This window comes from Pleurodeles waltl, chromosome 7 (assembly GCF_031143425.1).
Source record: "Pleurodeles waltl isolate 20211129_DDA chromosome 7, aPleWal1.hap1.20221129, whole genome shotgun sequence".
Taxonomy (NCBI): Eukaryota; Metazoa; Chordata; class Amphibia; order Caudata; family Salamandridae; genus Pleurodeles; species Pleurodeles waltl.
In genome coordinates, this window is record NC_090446.1 from 780,091,223 (window position 1) to 780,109,642 (window position 18,420).

Genomic DNA, 18,420 nt, shown 5'->3' on the forward strand with positions numbered 1-18,420 from the left:
CCAAAGTCGAATTTGCATATAACTTTAATTTAAAAGCAGCCAGCAAGGCAGGCTTGCTTTTAAAATGGCACTGGGCACCTCAGCAGTGCACCTAGGTGTGCACCACCTATGCTGTGGTCCCTAAACCTACATGCCCTACCATATACTAGGGACTTATAGGTAGGTTAACTTAGCCAATTATAATTAGCCTAATTTGCATATCCATTTTACACAGAGCACAGGCCCTGGGACTGGTTAGCAGTACCCAGGGCACCAACAAAGTCAGGAAAACACCAGCAAAAAGAGGAAAATGGGGGCAAAAAGTTATGGGGCCTCTGCAATCAGCCCTGTTTTCTCACAACCACCAGGATGAGCCTGGTGGTAACCATGTGCAAATTTAAAAAATGCATTTAAAATGCATTTTAAAAATTTACATGTAATGCACACAGGCCCTTTTGCCATGTGTGCACCTTACATGTTACAAAACATTATTTTGGGTGCAGCAGAGGGGGCCTTAGGCCCCCAACACCCTGGGGATTTGCATTTCCAAAATTGCAATTTCTGGTTAAGAAATCACAATTTTGGAAATGCAAAACATTTGCAGATATGTGCCTACAGGCCCATAGGTGCGAATGGTGCCGGTATCGCAATTTGCGATTGGGTAAAAGCATTTATGATTTTTAAGAAATCGCTATTACCGATTCGCAAATGTGATACATTGCATTTTGCGAATCAGAAATAGCGATTTCTTAAAAATCGCTATTTCCGACTCGCAAAAGGCCTCCTTGATACATCTGGCCCTTAGTTCTGATATTCCCACTTCAGTAAAAATAAGGATTACTTGCTTTGGTACAAGACTTATAAAAACAATACATAATTAAAAGTCGCATTTCTGTTGTCCTACCTACAAAGTAATCCACTATGCCAACACAGTTTGGCAAAGTCAAGACAAGAATGCAAGGCCTGACCAGTAACCTTGGCAGCGGCTTGTTCATTACACATTCTGCCTTCACTAAATCTTCCAACTTGTACTTGCTAAAACTCGTACCATATGTTAAATCTATAAGTTACACTGTACTTCACACAAAAGATTTTTTTTAACAAATGTAGTTCATACCTTGCATGCCGGATGGGCCAAATTCCTGACGTGTTAGAAAAATAGCATGGTCATGGTACTCTGCATGCCCATTATCAGGTTTCTGTTGCAGGTAGGCCCATCGACAAACATTCACTAGGCTTTGAGAAGGGTTTCCAACTTCAATTAAACTTGCGGACTAGAGATAGAAAAAAATAATGCACATGTTTAAATTTGCTGGAAGTGTCCAACAAATGACTTATAAACATCATCATTAATAAAAATATTGTCTTCCTCAAAGTGATATTAACTTGACCAGACACTAGGAATCAAATATATGAATATCAGTTACGCAATAAAGTCAATATTTAAGATAAACTTAATGAAACAAAATAAACAAATAAAAAATGATAACATCAAAGGGATTAAAATATGTTTTTATGTGAGTACTGATTGTTCATAATGTATTTTAGGAACATTTGAAAACATATTTATATCCAAGACTCACATGGTAATATAAATGATGGTATGAGAAACGGTTAGAAATATTGTAAAGTCTAATATATTCTATATATTTAGTTATGATTTTTGTAACGTGTTGCAAGCCGGTTTAATTCTCCTCAAGTCACTGATTAGTGTGTGAAATGACCAATGCGTTAAGCTTTGTGTTGTAAGACATTAGCACCTGATTGATGCTCGTAACAGAGAAAACAAACAAAAAGACTGTGCAAGGGATCACAGCGGTGGGTCTTTATGTGTCAGTAGGGCAATATAGAAGAGCACTAGAATATATGTGGCAAGTTTACAGTACAGATTCAGTAACATGCTCAGGGTTGCTCTCATTCAGTAATGAAACTGATAGTGGCATGTTCAGGTAAGGAGGCAGATTGCTTGATATTCAGCACTTTGAATTTCATTAAGGAATATCAGAGATAAAGGAGCGAGATCCCCAAGTTTGTTGGCAGCCTGAAAAGAAGCCCAAGTTATTAGGGTCTCTCTGATTCATTTTGACTCAAATGTTAAGGTCTCCTAGGATGAGAGTCCAGTGGACAGCAGGAAGAGATTTTGAACAAGATTGCCAATGATTCCTAGAACGAAGAGGGGCTCTTAATGAGAGATGATGCAGACAAAAGATGAAGTAGAGCTGGGGATGGTTTTGATTTTTTTTGGGGGGGTCATAGTAAACTACACTATAGAATCCACACTCCTCTGCCTCTAATCCTTTAATTGAGTGTTAGAAATGGGGTCTTTGGTTGGCAGTCAGGTTACCCCCTGTCCAGGCAAGGGCCCTCAATCTAGTCAGGATAATAGAGAATCACCCTCAGCTAACCCCTGCTTACCCCCTCGGTAGCTTGGCATGAGCAGTAGGCTTAACTTCAGAGTGCTAGTTGTAAACTATTTGTACCAACACACACAGTAACTTAATGAAAACATTAGAAAATGGCAACACAGGTTTAGAAAAATAGAACATATTTAAACAAAACAAGACCAAAACGACAAAAATCCACAATACACAAGACAAGTTATCACTAAAAATGGCAAAAGAGTCTTCATATAATTTTAAACATAACGCTAACGATGTTAGCGTGAAAATGTACCTTGGGTGCATCAAAAATAACCCTGAACGGGTGAGTGTGCGTTAAAAAAAAGGCTTGCGATGCGTCAATATCACTCATGAGCGAGGTCTTGCGTAGTTTCTCCTTTAGTGGAGTCTGCGGGAGTCGTTTCTTCTCTCCGCAGGAGAGCGATGCGTCGATCCAGTCAGCACTCTCGGGTCCGGCAGGCCTTGCATCGTTTTTACACGCCCAGCGGTGTTTGCGTCAGAAATTTAGCTGCCCGTTGGTCTGAAAACCATGCAGCGCAGGTTGCAATCTCCCCGGTCTCCATCAGCAATGCTGCACGCTGTTTCTCCAGCCGCGGTCGTCGATCTTCCGGTCGCGTTGCAGGTGAGCGACTATTTTCAGCCGCAAAGCCGGCAGTTTGTCGATTTTTCAGCCGCAGAACGGAGTTGCGTCGCTCATTTCCCCACACGGAGGTCTGTGCGCAGATTTCTCACTCTTGGCTGCCAGATTCTCCTTTCAGGGTCCCAGGAACTGGATGGGCACTACTTGGCAGGTTAGGAATCTCTCCAGAGACTCCAGGTGCTGGCAGAGAGATGTCTTTGCTGTCCCTGAGACTTCAAATAACAAGAGGCAAACTCTAAATCAAGCCCTTGGAAATCTTCACAAGAAGGAAGGCAACACCAAGTCCAGTTTTTGTCCTCTAGCAACTGCAGGATAGCTCCACAAAGCACAGGCAGGACAACTCTTCTTCCTCAGTTCTTCAGCTCTTCTCCAGGCAGAGGTTCCTCTTGGTTTCCAGAAGTGTTCTAAAGTCTGTGGTTATGGGTGCCCTTCTAATACCCATTTTGCCCTTTGAAGTAGACCTACTTCAAAGGAAAGGTTCTCTTATTTGTGAAATCCTGCCTTGCCCAGGACAGGCCCCAGACACACACCAGGGGGTTGGAGACTGCATTGTGGAAGGGAAGGCACAGACCTTTCAGGTGTAAGTGACCACTCCTCCCCTCCCTCCTAGCACAGATGCCTCACCAGGATATGCAGGCTACACCCCAGCTCCCTTTGTGTCACTGTCTAGTGAGAGGTGCAACCAGCCCAACTGTCAAACTGACCCAGACAGGGAATCCACAAACAGGCAGAGTCACAGAAATGGTTTAAGCAAGAAAATGATCTCTTTCTAAAAGTGGCATTTCAAACACACAATCTTAAAATCAACTTTACTAAAAGATGTATTTCTAAATTGTGAGCTCAGAGACCCCAAACTCCACATGTCTATATGCTCCAAAAGGGAATCTACACTTTAACCATATTTAAAGGTAGCCCCAATGTTAACCTATGAGAGGGACAGGCCTTGCAACAGTGAAAAACAAATTTAGCAATATTTCACTGTCAGGACATATAAAACACATTACTATATATCCTACCTTAACCATACACTGCACCCTGCCCTTGGGGCTACCTAGGGCCTACCTGAGGGGTGCCTTACATGTAAGGAAAGGGAAGGTTTAGGCCTGGCAAGTGAGTACACTTGCCAAGTCGAATTTACAGTTTAAAACTGTACACACAGACACTGCAGTGGCAGGTCTGAGACATGATTACAGGGCTACTTATGTGGGTGGCACAACCAGTGCTGCAGGCCCACTAGTAGCATTTGAATTACAGGCCCTGGGAACCTCTAGTTCACTGTACTAGGAACTTACTAGTAAATCAAATATGCCAATCATGGATGAACCAATTACATACACATTTTGCATAGGAGCACTTGAACTTTAGCACTAGTTAGCAGTGGCAAAGTGCCCAGAGTAACAAAAACAGCAAAATCAGAGTCCAGCACACATCAACAACCTGGGAAACAGAGGCAAAAAGTTGAGGGAGACTATGCCAAGGATGAAAAGTCTAACACGTGTCCCTCCCAGCTGAAAGTGGGGAGCAACTACCCAACCTCATGTGGAGTTCTCATCACTAAGGCTGAAGAACCTGGACAGACCATAAGCCTTGGCGTGTTCTGTACCAGGACGGTGTTCCACCGTAAAGTCCATCCCCTGTAGGGAAATGGACCACCTCAACAGTTTTGGATTCTCACCTCTCATCTGCATTAACCATGTGAGGGGCCTGTGGTCGGCCTCAACCCGGAAGTGAGTCCCAAGGAACTAGGGACTTAGCTTCTTCAGCACCCAGACCACAGTAAACCCTTCACGTTCTATGGCACTCCACCTACGTTCCCTGGGAAGTAACCTCCTGCTAATGAAGGATACGGGTTGATCTAGGCCCTCTCCATTAAGCTGTGAGAGTACTGCTCCAATACCATGCTCTGAGGCGTCTGTTTGCACAACAAACTCCTTGGAGTAGTCAGGTGCCTTCAGTACAGGTGTTGTGCACATGGCAGCCTTCAGGGCATCAAAAGCATCCTGGCAAGCCTCTGTCCAGATCACTTTCCTGGGTTGCTTCTTAGAAGTCAACTCAGTCAAGGGGGTAACAACGGTACCATACCCCTTGACAAACCTCCTGTAGTAGCATCTGAGACCTAAGAAGGCTCTCACTTCAGTCTGGGTCTTGGGGGGCTCCCAAGCCAGAATGGTGTCAATTTCCGGCTGTAGGGGTGCCACCTGGCCACTTCCTACCTGGTGTCCCAAGTACACCACAGAACCCTGCCCTATTTGGCACTTGCTTGCCTTAATAATGAGGCCTGCCTTCTGCAAGGCCTATAACACTCTCCAGATGTGTTGCAGGTATTCCTCCCATGTGGAACTAAACACAGCAATGTCATCCAGGTAGTCGGCACTGAACTCATCCAGCCCAGCCAAAACCTGGTTGACCAACCTCTGAAAGGTTGCAGGGGCATTTTTCATCCAAAATGGCATCATTTTAAATTGAAAATGTCCACCTGGGCTAAAAAATGCTGACCTCTCTTTGGCCCCCTCAGTTAAGGCAATCTGCGAGTACCCAGATGTTAAGTCAAACATACTGAGGGACTGGGCAGCTCCCAACCGGTCAATGAGCTCATCAGCTCAGGGGGTGGGGTGTGCGTCAGTCTTGCTGACCGCATTGAGTCCCCATTAGTCCACACAGATCCTGAGTTCTGGAGTGGCACCAGGTGCAGCAGCCTTTGGGACCAATACCACTGGGCTGGCCCAAGGACTGCTGGAGTGCTCAATAACCCCTAGGCTTAACATTTTGGATACCGCCAGGGGTAATGTGGCGTCCGTACCGCCAACAGGCTGGCGGTACGAAGGCCCTTATTACGACCGCAGCGGTAGCGCCGCGGTCGCACCGCCAGGGCCGGCGGTTTCCTGCCGTTTTAGCCCCGGCGGTGATAATCCGCCAGCGCAGCGCTGCCCTGGGGATTATGACACCCCTACTGCCAGCCTGTTTCTGGCGGTTTGCACCGCCAGGAAGAGGCTGGCGGTAAGGGGTGTCCTGGGGCCCCCTAACAGGGCCCCGGCCAGCTTTTCACTGTCTGCATAGCAGACAGTGAAACGCGCGACGGGTGCAACTGCACCCGTCGCACGGCCGCAACACCGCCGGCTCCATTAGGAGCCGGCTCCTATGTTGCGGCCTCATCCCCGCCGGCCCAGCGGGAATGTCATAATGGGGGCCGCGTGAGTGCGGCTGCATTGGCGGCCGCACGGCGGTTACCGCCTGACGGGCGGCGGTAGCCGCCCGCCAAGGTCGTAATGACCCCCTAAATCCTTAATGCAAGCCCTGACCCTGTCAGTCACCCTGTAAACATTCTGTTTAATGGGTGGACTGTCCCCAGTGTCCACATCATGTGTGCACAAGTGTGTGACCCCTGGGATCAGGGAAAACAGTGAGGCGAACTGTCCCAACAAGTGGCTAGTCACCTTGCTCCTCTTCAGTCAGGGAGGGGGAGAGGATCATTCCCTCCACAGACCCATCTTTCTCTCCTGCAGACAGGAGGTCAGGAAAAGGCTCATTCTCCTCCTCCACCCATCATCTGTCACAAGGAGCATGGACAGTTCAGTCCGCTCAAAGTGCAGCTTGAGGCGGTTAACATGCAGGACCCATACAGGGTTCCTTGGAGACTGCAAGTCCACCTTCGCTCTTGCGCTCTACCACCTCAAACGGCCCAGTCTACTTGTACTGGAGCATCCTAGGCTCCACTGGTGGCATCACCCACCCTTTTTGTAGAGGTTGAAACTCGACCGGAGTGGCATTCTGGTCATACCAGCGTTTTATGTCCTCCTGGCTGGCTTCCAGGTTCTCCTGCGCAAGACTCCTGAAGCGGGCAGTCTGGTTTCTCAAAGCCAGCATATAACTGAATACATACTATGGGGGTTTACTAGGAGCTTTTTCCAAAGCCTCCTTGACCGGACTTAAAGGTCCCCTCACAGGGTGGCCATAGAGGAGCTCAAAGGGACTAAACCCAAGTCCCTTTTGAGGCACCTCCCTGTAGGCGAACAGAAGGCATGGCAAGAGGATGTCCCACTTCTGCCTCAAGGGCTCTGACAGGCCCATGATTATGCCTTTCAAGGTGCGGTTGAATCTCTCAACCAGACCATTACTTTGGGGGTGGTAAGTGGTGGTGAACTTGTAGATTAACCATCACTCCTTCCACAGAGACTTCATATACGTGGATATGAAGTTTGTACCTCTATCAGATGTCACTTCACTGGGGAACCCCATGCGGGTAAAACCCCCCATAAACGCACGACCCACCACAGGGGAAGTGATTGATCTCAAAGGAATGGCTTCTAGATACTGGGTGGCATGGTCCACCAAGACCAGGATAAACCTATTGCCCATAGCTGTCTTGGGATCCAGAAGCCCCACAATGTCAATCCCTATCCTTTCAAAGGGAGCAGTGACAACAGGTAAAGGTTGAAGGGGAGCCTTACATTTCCCCCCACTTTTGCCACTTGACTGACAAGTCTGGCAAGACCAGCAATGTGCATCTGAGTGCCTGCGCATTAGGGGCCAGTAAAAGTGGGTGACAAGCCTCCCAAAGGTCTTGTCTTTCCCCAAATGTCCAGCTAAAGGCACATCAAGAGCCAACCCCAGTAAGAAGGCCCTGAAGCATTGGGGTACCACCAGCACACGGGTTGAACCAGGCTCAGGAACCTTGGGCTCACTATACAGGAGGTCATCCTCCCAATAGATCAGATGTGATCCGGGCTCCTTGCCAGCCGCCTGGTTTGCAGCCTGCTGCCGCAAACCCTCCAGTTTAGAACATGTCCTCTGTGCTGCACAGAATGCTTTCTTGGTGCCTCCCCCATTCCTGCTGCCACTGCAACAGCTCAGGGACCTCACCCAGTCCAGCCACCTGTTCCCCTGTAGGCTCCGGGCATCACCCTCAGGCTCCGCCTCCTCCCGGACAGTGGGAGCTTCTGGGGCCGGTTTCCCACACCCCTGCCCTTCCTCTTCTTGGTGGTTCCCTGGGCCACTGATCAGGCTCCAGGGGCTCTTGACCACCCTGACGGGCTGCCATTGACCGGGTGGATACGCATACCCACCCAGGCAGACCCAACATCTCCAAGTGTGACCTGTGTTCCACCTCCTTTCAAGGGGAATCCTCTAGGTAATTGCCTAGCAAACAATCAACAGGCATGGTTGGACTCACAGCTACCTTCAAGAAACCTGAGACCCCCCCCCCTTTCAAAGGGAACCTGCACCACTCTGCACAGGCACTCTGAGTTGTCCACTGCAACTACTCGGTGAAGTACCCAGGGATCAATCTGCTCTTCAAACACCAGCTGACTCCTCACTGTAGTCACACTGGCTACTGTGTCTCTCAGAGCCTCCACCCTCTGTCCATTGATGGTCACCCACTGCCTGCACTTCTTAGTGTTCTCAGGCACGAGGGTTCTATGGACCATCTCACTGTCCCCTAGTGAGACAGGGTCATCTCAGCTGGCTCCCACCAACCTGGAACCAACTCCTCCCGAAGCGCTACACTGGCCAAACCCTGGGACGGCTCACCAGTGGGTGCTGGTGTACTTTTGGGGCATTTGGGGTCCCCCCTCACATGACCCACCTAGTCACATGCATTACACTTATGTGGCGGCCCCGCCACTTGCTTCCCTTTGGAGAACCATGGCTTTTTCTCACTGGAGGGTTGGGAATCATTACCCTCGGAATCAGTTTGGGGCCCTTTAGAGAACTCCCCCTGTTTACCCTTACCCCCCCTTTCTTCAGAGAGGGGTCCTGCCTACCCTTGGCGTGGTCTCCCCCATACCTCATTGGATCCTGGTGTTCTCCCAGCAGTCCCCTTCCTGCGCAAGCTTCCTGGGATCAGTCAGCTTTCTGTCAATCAGGTGCTGGTGCAGCTCTGGAAAAGTGTTCCCAAGCAATCAGATTGTAAAGCCCCTCATACGTAGTTACCTTACTGCCGTTCACCCAATCATCCAGTGACCTGCAATAAGAATTAACACATTCCAACCATGTTTGGGATTCCTTCTTCTTATAGGACCTAAACTTATCCTTATACTGCTCAGGGGTGAGACCATATCTTGTGAGTAGGGCATCCTTCATGATAGCGTAGGTGAGATTCTGAGCATCCCCTAAGGCTGTCAGTGTATCCCTCCCCTCTACCTCAAAGTGCTTCCACTAACCCACCCCCCAATGAGCTTCAGGGACCGGATTCATGTGGAGAGCAGGCTCATACCCCTTGAACCTCAAGTATATGTCATCCTCCCTCTTGTAATCCTTTACTAGGTCTTTTGGGATGTGTACCCTTCGTTCAGGCTGCACTGTACTGTTGCTGCTGCCGTCCCTACTAGACGGCTCCTCTGATCTAACTCCTTTGAGCTAAGTTCATGAGCCAGTAGTATATTCCTTTCCTCAGTGGCCATCCTCCTGTCCTCCATTTCCCTCTCGAATTTGAGCTTGAGCTTCTCCAGCTCTAATTGGTACTCTCTCCCTGCCTGTCTGTCCTGTAACTCTTCAGGAGTCAATCCCTTGGAGGACACACTGCTACCTGCCCTGGAGACTCTCTCCTTGGATATAAAAGGCCCACCCACTATACCATTTTGGATGGATTGTAGCTCCTCCTCCTCATCCTCCTCTTCTGTGTGCCCCTCTTTGGCTGCCACCCAGGCCATCAGTGCCTTTTGCAGCTCCTCCTTCTTGGATGAGCTCCTAATGGGGCAGGCCAAATCCTTACAGAGCTGCTTCAACTGAGCCAATTTATCTATGTCAAAAGCAGCTCTAGCTGATGCATCTCCAGACTGAAACATGATGAAGAGTCAAAAACAAGAGGAAAGTTCCAAAGGCAGAAAAACAAGTTCCCAATGAAGTTTCAAAAAAGTCAGTCAAGGGATCAGCGAGAAATAGAAGAAAAAGAAGTCCCAATTAAAAAAGCAAAAATCACAAGACAAATAGTATGTGGTCACGTAGTGGTCTGAACTCAAAACAGTAGTGTACATTTAATTACTGTATGTCAAGTACAAATACAAGTCCCATCTCATCTGCTGATCACCAATGTTAGAAATGGGGTCTTTGGTTGGCAGTCAGGTTATCCCCTGTCCAAGCAATGACCCTCATTCTAGTCAGGGTAATAGAGAATCACCCTCAGCTAACCCCTGCCTACCCCCTTGGTAGTTTGGCACGAGAAGTAGGCTTAACTTCAGAGTGCTAGGTGTAAAGTATTTGTACCAACACACACAGTAACTTAATGAAAACACTACAAAATGACACAACACAGGTTTAGAAAAACAGAAAATATTTGACCTAACAAAACAAGACGAAAACGAAAAAAATCCGCAATACACAAGTCAAGTTATCACAAAAAATGACAAAAGAGTCTTCATGTAATTTTAAACACAGCACTAATGCTGTTAGCGTGAAAATGTCCCTCAGGTGCGTCAAAAGTAACTCCGCACGGGCGAGTGTGCATTAAAAAAAGGCTTGCGATGCATCAATATCACTCATGAGCGAGACCTTGCGTCATTTCTCCTTTAGTTGGGTCGGCGGGCGTGGTTTCTTCTCTCTGCAGGAGAGTGATGCGTCGATCCAGTCAGCACTCTCGGGTATGGACAGGCCTTGTGTCATTTTTACACGCTAAGCGGTGTTTGCATCAGAAATTCAGCCGGACGATGATCCGAAAACCATGCAGCGTGGGTCGCGATCTCCCCGGTCTCCATCAGCAATGCTGCATGTTGTTTCTCCAGCCGCGGGTGTTGATCTTCCGGTCACGTTTCAGGCGAGCATAATTTTTCAGCCGCAAAGCCGCCTGCTAGTCGATTTTTCAGCCGCAGATCGTAGTTGCATCGATCCTTTCCTCGTACAGCGGTCTGTGCGTGGATTTTTCACTCTTGGGCTGCCAGCTTTTCCTTTCAGGGTCCCAGGAACTGGATGGGCACTACTTGGCAGGGTAAGGGTATCTCCAGTGACTCCAGGTGCTGGCGGAGAGAAGTCTTTGCTGTCCCTGAGACTTCAAATAACAGGAGGCAAGCTCTAAATCAAGCCCTTGGAGATCTTCACAAGAAGGAAGGCAACACAAAGTCCAGTCTTTGTCCTCTAACACAGGCAGAAGCAGCAACTGCAGGATAGCTCCACAAAGCACAGCCACAGGCATGGCAGCTCTTCTTCCTCACCTCTTCTCCAGGCAGAGGATCCTCTTGGTTTCCAAAAGTGTTTTAAAGTCAGTGGTTTTGGGTGCCCTACTTATACCCATTTTGCCCTTTGAAGTAGGCCTACTTCAAAGGAAAGTCGCTCTTGTTTGTGAAATCCTGCCTTGCCCAGGCCAGGCCCCAGACACACACCAGGGAATTGGAGATTGCATTGTGTGAGGGAAAGCACAGCCCTTTCAGGTATAAGTGACTACTCCTCCCTTCCCTCCTAGAACAGATGACTCATCAGGATATGCAGGCTACACCCCAGCTTCCTTTGTGTCACTGTTTAGTGAGAGGTGCAACCAGCCCAACTGTCAAACTGACCCAGGCAGGGAATCCTCAAACAGGCAGAGTCACAGAAATGGATTAAGCAAGAAAATGCTCACTTTCTAAAAGTGGCATTTTCAAACATCCAATCGTAAAATCAACTTTACTAACAGATGCATTTCTAAGTTGTGAGCTCAGAGACCCCAAACTCCACAAGTCTATCCGCTCCCAAAGGAAATCTACACTTTAATCATATTTAAAGGTATCCCCCATGTTAACCTATGTGAGGGACAGGCCTTGCAACAGTGAAAAACGAATTTAGCAATATTTCACTGTCAGGATATATAAAACACATCACTATATGTCCTACCTTGACCATACACTGCACCCTGCCCTTGGGGCTACCTAGGGCCTACCTTAGGGGCGTCTTACATGTAAGAAAAGGGAAGGTTTAAGCATGGCAAGTGGGTACACTTGCCAAGTCGAATTTACAGTTTAAAACTGCACACACAGACACTGCAATGGCAGGTCTGAGACATGATTACAGGGCTACTTATGTGGGTGTCACAACCAGTGCTGCAGGCCCACTAGTAGCATTTGATTTACAGGCCCTGGGCACCTCTAGTGCACTGTACTAGGGAGTTACTAGTAAATAAAATATGCCAATCATGGATGAACCAATTACATACACATTTTGAATGGGAGCACCTGCACTTTAGCACTAGTTAGCAGTGGTAAAGTGCCCAGAGTAACAGAAACAGCAAAATCAGAGTCCAGCACACATCAACAACCTGGGAAACAGAGGCAAAAAGTTAAGGGAGACCACGCCAAGGATGAAAAGTCTAACATTGAGGATGCACAGTAGAATAGAAAAAGGTCTACAATGTCTACCATGGTGGATCTGAGCTCTAGGTCTCAGCTAGGGTGAGACAGTGCAGACCTTGAGCCTCTAGCAGATCATAGATATGATAGTCAGTTTTGAGTACAGATCAGTTTTCAATTGAAGAGTATGGATAATGATGGAGGTTCCTAAGACTGAAGAGAGGGTCTAAGGGCAATTTGGTTAGTCATCAGACCATTACATTGGGAGGTTCTCTTCAGCTCCTGGTTGCCACTGGGGGTCGTGTCTGGAGCCTGAGTAGACCCAGTCTTTATGCATGGAGAATATATTTGGGGAGGCTCAATGGCAAGCTCAGAGCAGACTTTTAGTCATAATGCAAACGAGGTTGATAATTTACTTCTTAGCTTGTTGGAGATTTATTTTGGAATATCTGCAATCAAAAGCTAGTGCATTTTTTTGTTCTTCCAGGTGTTTGTTGTGTTGAAAAGTTGTCAAACTAAATTGGCTTTTAATGGTCTCCCTGCAAACCTAGTAACTGTAAGGCAGGTTGGTTCTTCTGTCATAAGCTGGCCTGCATATTGTTAATTATTAAATGTATTTGGAAACATATTCTATCCAATGTTTATTCAAGTCAATGGTTTCTCCCCGCTACAATTGTATAAATGACACACCGAAACATCATAATCAAACAAATAGCGAAACAAATAGAACTCATACTTTGAATCATGCAAAGAATAAAACGTAAGTTTTCAAATTTTGGAAACATCCGATAAAAGGCCATCCACAGCAGGGAATGATTCACAGCAATTCAGAATTTATTCCTAGGAGTTGTGGCTGATAAGTTTCTTGCTAATGAAGTTCACTCCACCAAATCAAGTTGGGTTCACTTTTGGTCATGGGACCAAATGATACCTGTTCTACACCAGAAAGCAGCTGGGGATTCCGATTTTATTGGCCCTGTCAGCATCTCCAGATCCGGTGGACTGTTATATGGTACTTGGGCAGCTAGAGACGGTGAACAACAGCAGGAACATATTGAGGTACAAATTGGCACAGTGGTAGAAATTAGTCCTAACTGAACAGGGAAACCAAAGCCAGAGCCACGGTATGGCAAGTGTTGGTTTAAGAGGGGAGTAAGCAGGAGCATGGAGATTAACACTTTTTATTGTTTTGGCAATACTGTCAAGCTTCTGATGTCCACAACAAAGTACATCTCTTGGTCCAGGATATTTTCTTTACATTCTGGAAATCGTACAACTATACCCTTTATTAAATCTTTAGAATGATGCCTAGAACTCAAATTAAAATCCTGAACTAGTCTATGTTCCCATTTATGAACTGGGGAACCTGAGAGCTGTATTTTGGGGCATCCAGATCCAGAAACAGCTCAGAGGTGATTGGATCGCAGCACAAGGCAGCTCAGGGAAAATGTGGCGAAGTGCTGACTTACTTAATCAGGCATAATTCAACAGTGAAGTTTTGCAAATACTATGTGACCTCTATGATTCGCCATTCTTGAATAATTCATCAGTGGGGCTGTCGCTCTAAAGTTTGCAAATCGAACAGCGGTTTGAGAACATTTCTCATCTCTTTTTCGGACCTAAACTGCTTGTCTGCAACAAATGCTGCACTGGATGGCACAGCCTGGTCGTACAAAATGAAAGCTTTGGAGAAAAAATAACTTTTATGAGTGCTTTTTCGTGGGGATTTCAATTCCACCTAGGATATGCAAATACAACAAAGTCACATTTCATTAAAAAACGCACAATTAGGTATGCTCATGCTGAAAAGACAGCGCACTCAGTTTCTGAATGCAAAGTCCACATTTTCCGTACACACAGAGTGTATGCAATTTGTATTCAGCATTAGCAATCGCAATGCACACATTGTGATCGATTGAGAGCAGCAAAGGAAACTGGGAGGCCAAGCAGCACTCCTTCCCCATAAGGCCCAGTTCAGACTCAGGAAGCTTGTTTCATGGGTTCTGGTTATAAAGTTTGCAATGGGTTTGCTAACTGTAACCCTAAAAAAGGGCGGAAAAATAGGTTCTGATCAAAGGCCAGCTTCGGTGGTCAATACCCCATGCTCAGTGGGGGGTGGCTGTCTGTTTTGTCATGCATAGTTGGGATTGGCCACCATACCCACAGCAGGTTGGGCGAAGAAACAGATGGATGTAGTACATGATCAAATAAGAACAAAATATGTGGACATTAAAATATGTATCCGTTTCTTTGCTGTTCATGTGCTTATTGTATCCTTCTTTGATGTCACTGTAAAGGTTACAGGATATTCAATGCAATATTTAAATATTTAAAGTGTAAGCATATATATATTTAGCCATATGTTTTAACTTAATAAACCAGTAAAACTATAAAGAGTGAGATAAGAATTAAGAAATTGTAATTTAAAGCAAGCACCTAACAGTAAAACTAGCATTATATGTTCAATTATAATCCAAATAAATTAAATTAGTTGAATGTCAGGATCTGGGAATTCCAATTTACACTTGTCTTATTTACTGACCCACAAAATGTGAAGCCTGTGTTTTCGCGGGCCGCAGTTTCTTCGGCATTACCCAGGGCTACCGAGTTGCTATGCAACCTTCATCATGCCTCGTATGGTAGACTTCTCAGGCACTCTAATTAATCTGATTGTACAAAGATATGATTACCTTACAGAAACATACATTTTGAGTTTCCAATACGCTATGCAGGGTTAAGAGGGTTTCAGCAGGAGCAGATATAACTGTGCTGCCAAGTATATTTTGCGTGCCTATGAAATCATCACACACTGCTCGTTTCATAGCAGAGCATATTTCGGATGCGCCCCTGAACATTCAGCAAAAACAATAAAAGACAGTCACATAGTCTGCACAGATACTAAATATTACATCAGGTTGCGCAGTATTCATGAACTCAAATAGGACTGAAAGAAACTGGGTAGGTGGTTGAGGGGGATGTGAGCCCTTCTCAAGCAAGAGCCAGAATCCTTGTGAGAGTGAACCAAAAAAAGCCACTAAAATAACCTGTGCTTCACCTTCTGGTAGCTTGGCACAGTGAGGTTAGCTTAGATGCAATGTATAAAGTATTTATACACCACTTACACAGTAATAAAGTCAAAACATAACTCAAGAAAAATCCCACAACAATCTAGAAAAATATAGATAATTTTAATAAATTATTTGACACTAAAACGACAAAAATCCAATTAGCAGAGTCGGAAATATTCAATGTTAAATGTTTAGGAAAAAATTGTGCAGAAAAGCACAAAGTGACATTTGTGGTAATCTGGTCACACTGTGATGGAGGATGGGCCAGATACTGGGACCAAGTTAGGCCCCCTGAGAATTGCACCTTTTATCCTTGATGCTGGGTGTTGCGCCACACAGCAGCAGTTTGAGGAGCGTTGCAGGGTCCTATCTCAAGACGCATCATGCAGCGTTGGTTCCAATGAGCAATGAAGGGTCCTGCATAGAGTTGCATTGTTTTGCATTGGTTCCAGTGAGGATATGTGTGGGCTGCAACATGAGCTCTGCATCAATTTGTGTCGCAAAGCGTCAGATCCAATGAAAAGCTACGAAGGCTGCTATGTCCTCGTTATGTTGCGTCACCTGGCCTGGTTCTGATGAGAAGCTGCAAAGTCTACGTCTGGTAGCATAGCACTGCGTGGGTTCTGATTCGGACCGCAAGTGGGCTGGCAGAGCACCTTTATCCCCACTTCCAAGGGTCCAAGACTGGGGAGGCACCACTTTAGGGGGTTAGGCCCCACAGCAGGCAGAGGCTAGGTGCAGGGTTCAAGGGAGTTTGTGCTTGTTGTGCCCGCGTAGCTAAGAACAGAAAGCTACTCACATACAATTTGGAGTCACTATGGTGGTCCTGGGTTGAAGAATCAGATCCAGTCCTTTCTCAGGTAGCAAGGCAGCAAAGCAGGCCTTCTTTCTGGCAGGGCAGCAGAACAGCAGAGCAGCTGGGAAGTCCTTCTTTCCGCAAAGCACCAGGCAGCATGGCAGTCCTTCCTCTGAATCTTTAAAAGAGCTAGAAGTGATCGGAAGAGTAGATCGAGGGTCCCCTTTACAGGGTCGAGCACGCACAAGCGCTCTGGACCATGTCGTAATCTCTCTGTGGGCTTCTAACTACGCCCATGTCATGACCGTCACTTTCATTAGTTCATGGGCTTGCCTTTTAAAAATCGATTGATTCCATTTGTGAAAGGCATGCATACGCCATGCCTTTCCCGGTGTTTAGCCCTCCTTGAGTGCACCGATAAACTACTGAAAACTTACGAGGCTCTGTGTTTTCAGCTGGTTTCTGGACTACTTTATTGTTTCTTTTCCTGAGCAGCATGATCTCGCTGGACAGAAGTCGAGCACTTTACATGACATCGACCCTGTTACATGGATAATTGCACTTTTGCCGGTAACATTAATAATTACACTTTTGCTGATAAGTTTCACTGTGAGCGAACTTCAGTTCATGGCGACCTTCGGCTTGCATCTGTGAAACTGTTTTACTTTTAATTAGTAGTTTATGTGACAAGAAAACTCCGGTTAGGAGTTTACAACGCTAATAGCTCTAATGCGAGCAAACACGAGACCCGTTGCATTGCAAATGCTTGTTATTCCTGGTGTCCACTTTGAAGTGGAAGACACTTCTGGATTTTTCCCATATAGAGGTATCTGGAATTGCCTGCCTCTTTGTCCCAGTCTGTCTGTGGGGGGGGTGGTATGGGGGGGGGCACAATATGAATTCCTTTGTATGTGAGCTGGGCCAGTGCCAATACAGTGCAAATGTGGTAGGTAACAGCTCCACCCCCCATCCTGCTAGAGATAGCCCACCATGCCTACATCCAAACACTCCTTTGTGATGCTGTCTGTGAGGAATGCACAAAGGCCAGCTGCCAACTGCACCTAGTCATGTGACCCAGTAACAGGCCCTAGGCATCAAATAGTTAGGACAAGAAAATGCCAATTTTCTAAAACCGGCATTTTCAGAGTGACCTGTAATGTGACTTTACCATTTAAGAGGATTTTAAATTACAATTCCCTAAACACCAACTCCCAATCGAAAAGTATCACTCATTAAATGTAATAGAATTACCCAATGTTATCCTATAGGAGAGGTGACCTTGCAATAGTGAAAAATGAATTTGAGAGTTTCGCTACCAGGATATGTAAAAATGTTTTATGCCATGGCAGTCTAAAACTACACACACAGGCTGCAATGCCATGCCTGAGACATGTTTAAAGTGCTACTTAAGTGGATGGCACAATGAGTGCTGCAGGCCCACTAGTTACATTTAAATAACAGATTCTCTGGAGATATAGTACCACTTGACCAGGGACTTATAAGTAAATTAATTGTGCCAATTGAGTGCAAGCCAATTTCACCATGTTTATAGGAGAGAGCATACCCACTTTAGCACTGCTTAACATTGGTAAAATGCAAAGAGTCCTAAAAGCCAACAAAAATGGCTTCAGAAAAGAAGAGAGTGAAGGCCAAATTATTTGGAGGGTGACCCTGCAGAGAAGGCCAAGTCCAACAAGGACCCAAAGTCCTGGAAAGATAACACATTTGAATGAAAATATCTTCGAGGAGCATGACGATTCCAATCAAAAGTCAAAAACCCAATCATGTGATTTAAATAACCATTTGAAAGACCTCTATGAACATTGCCACTAAGCAATTCGGGTAGTGTTGAGTTATTGCTCCAGGTTCCTTTTTGCCAGGTTTGGTGGCAAATGTGTTTCTGTACAAAACTGTAAGATTATATGCACTGTTAAACAAATAGCTGTCTTTCTTTATGTTTTCATAATATATATTTTATGACATCCTAATAGTGTTGGATGTTTTATTGGAACCATAACAAATTTCTTGTTCACTGTAGCTTAATTGCAGGGTTTAAAATATGATTTGGTTGTATTGGCCTCTTTGGTCCTCAATGTTTCACCTATCTTTTTTTTAAAGATTGTTGACCCACACAGGCACAATCATAAACAAGGTGCACCAAAATTCCCCTTCAAACAAAAGAGAATTCATGGACTATAACCATACCGAAAGCTTACGTGTAGAGATCCTCTTTCTTGGCATGCACTTACAACTCGTACACTCGTACACATATTTATGTAAGATGCAT

The 18,420-nt window shown here is 45.9% G+C and overlaps 1 protein-coding gene across 1 annotated transcript in view; it reads right to left on the bottom strand.

Annotated features, from left to right (window-relative positions):
* Window positions 1-18,420, bottom strand: part of ADAMTS2 (ADAM metallopeptidase with thrombospondin type 1 motif 2) — a 1,546,369-nt gene that overhangs the window by 696,444 nt on the left and 831,505 nt on the right. The window contains exon 6 of the mRNA XM_069199292.1: window positions 1,097-1,253. Within this exon, the coding sequence (XP_069055393.1) occupies window positions 1,097-1,253 (157 nt within the window). The remainder of the gene's footprint in view (window positions 1-1,096; window positions 1,254-18,420) is intronic.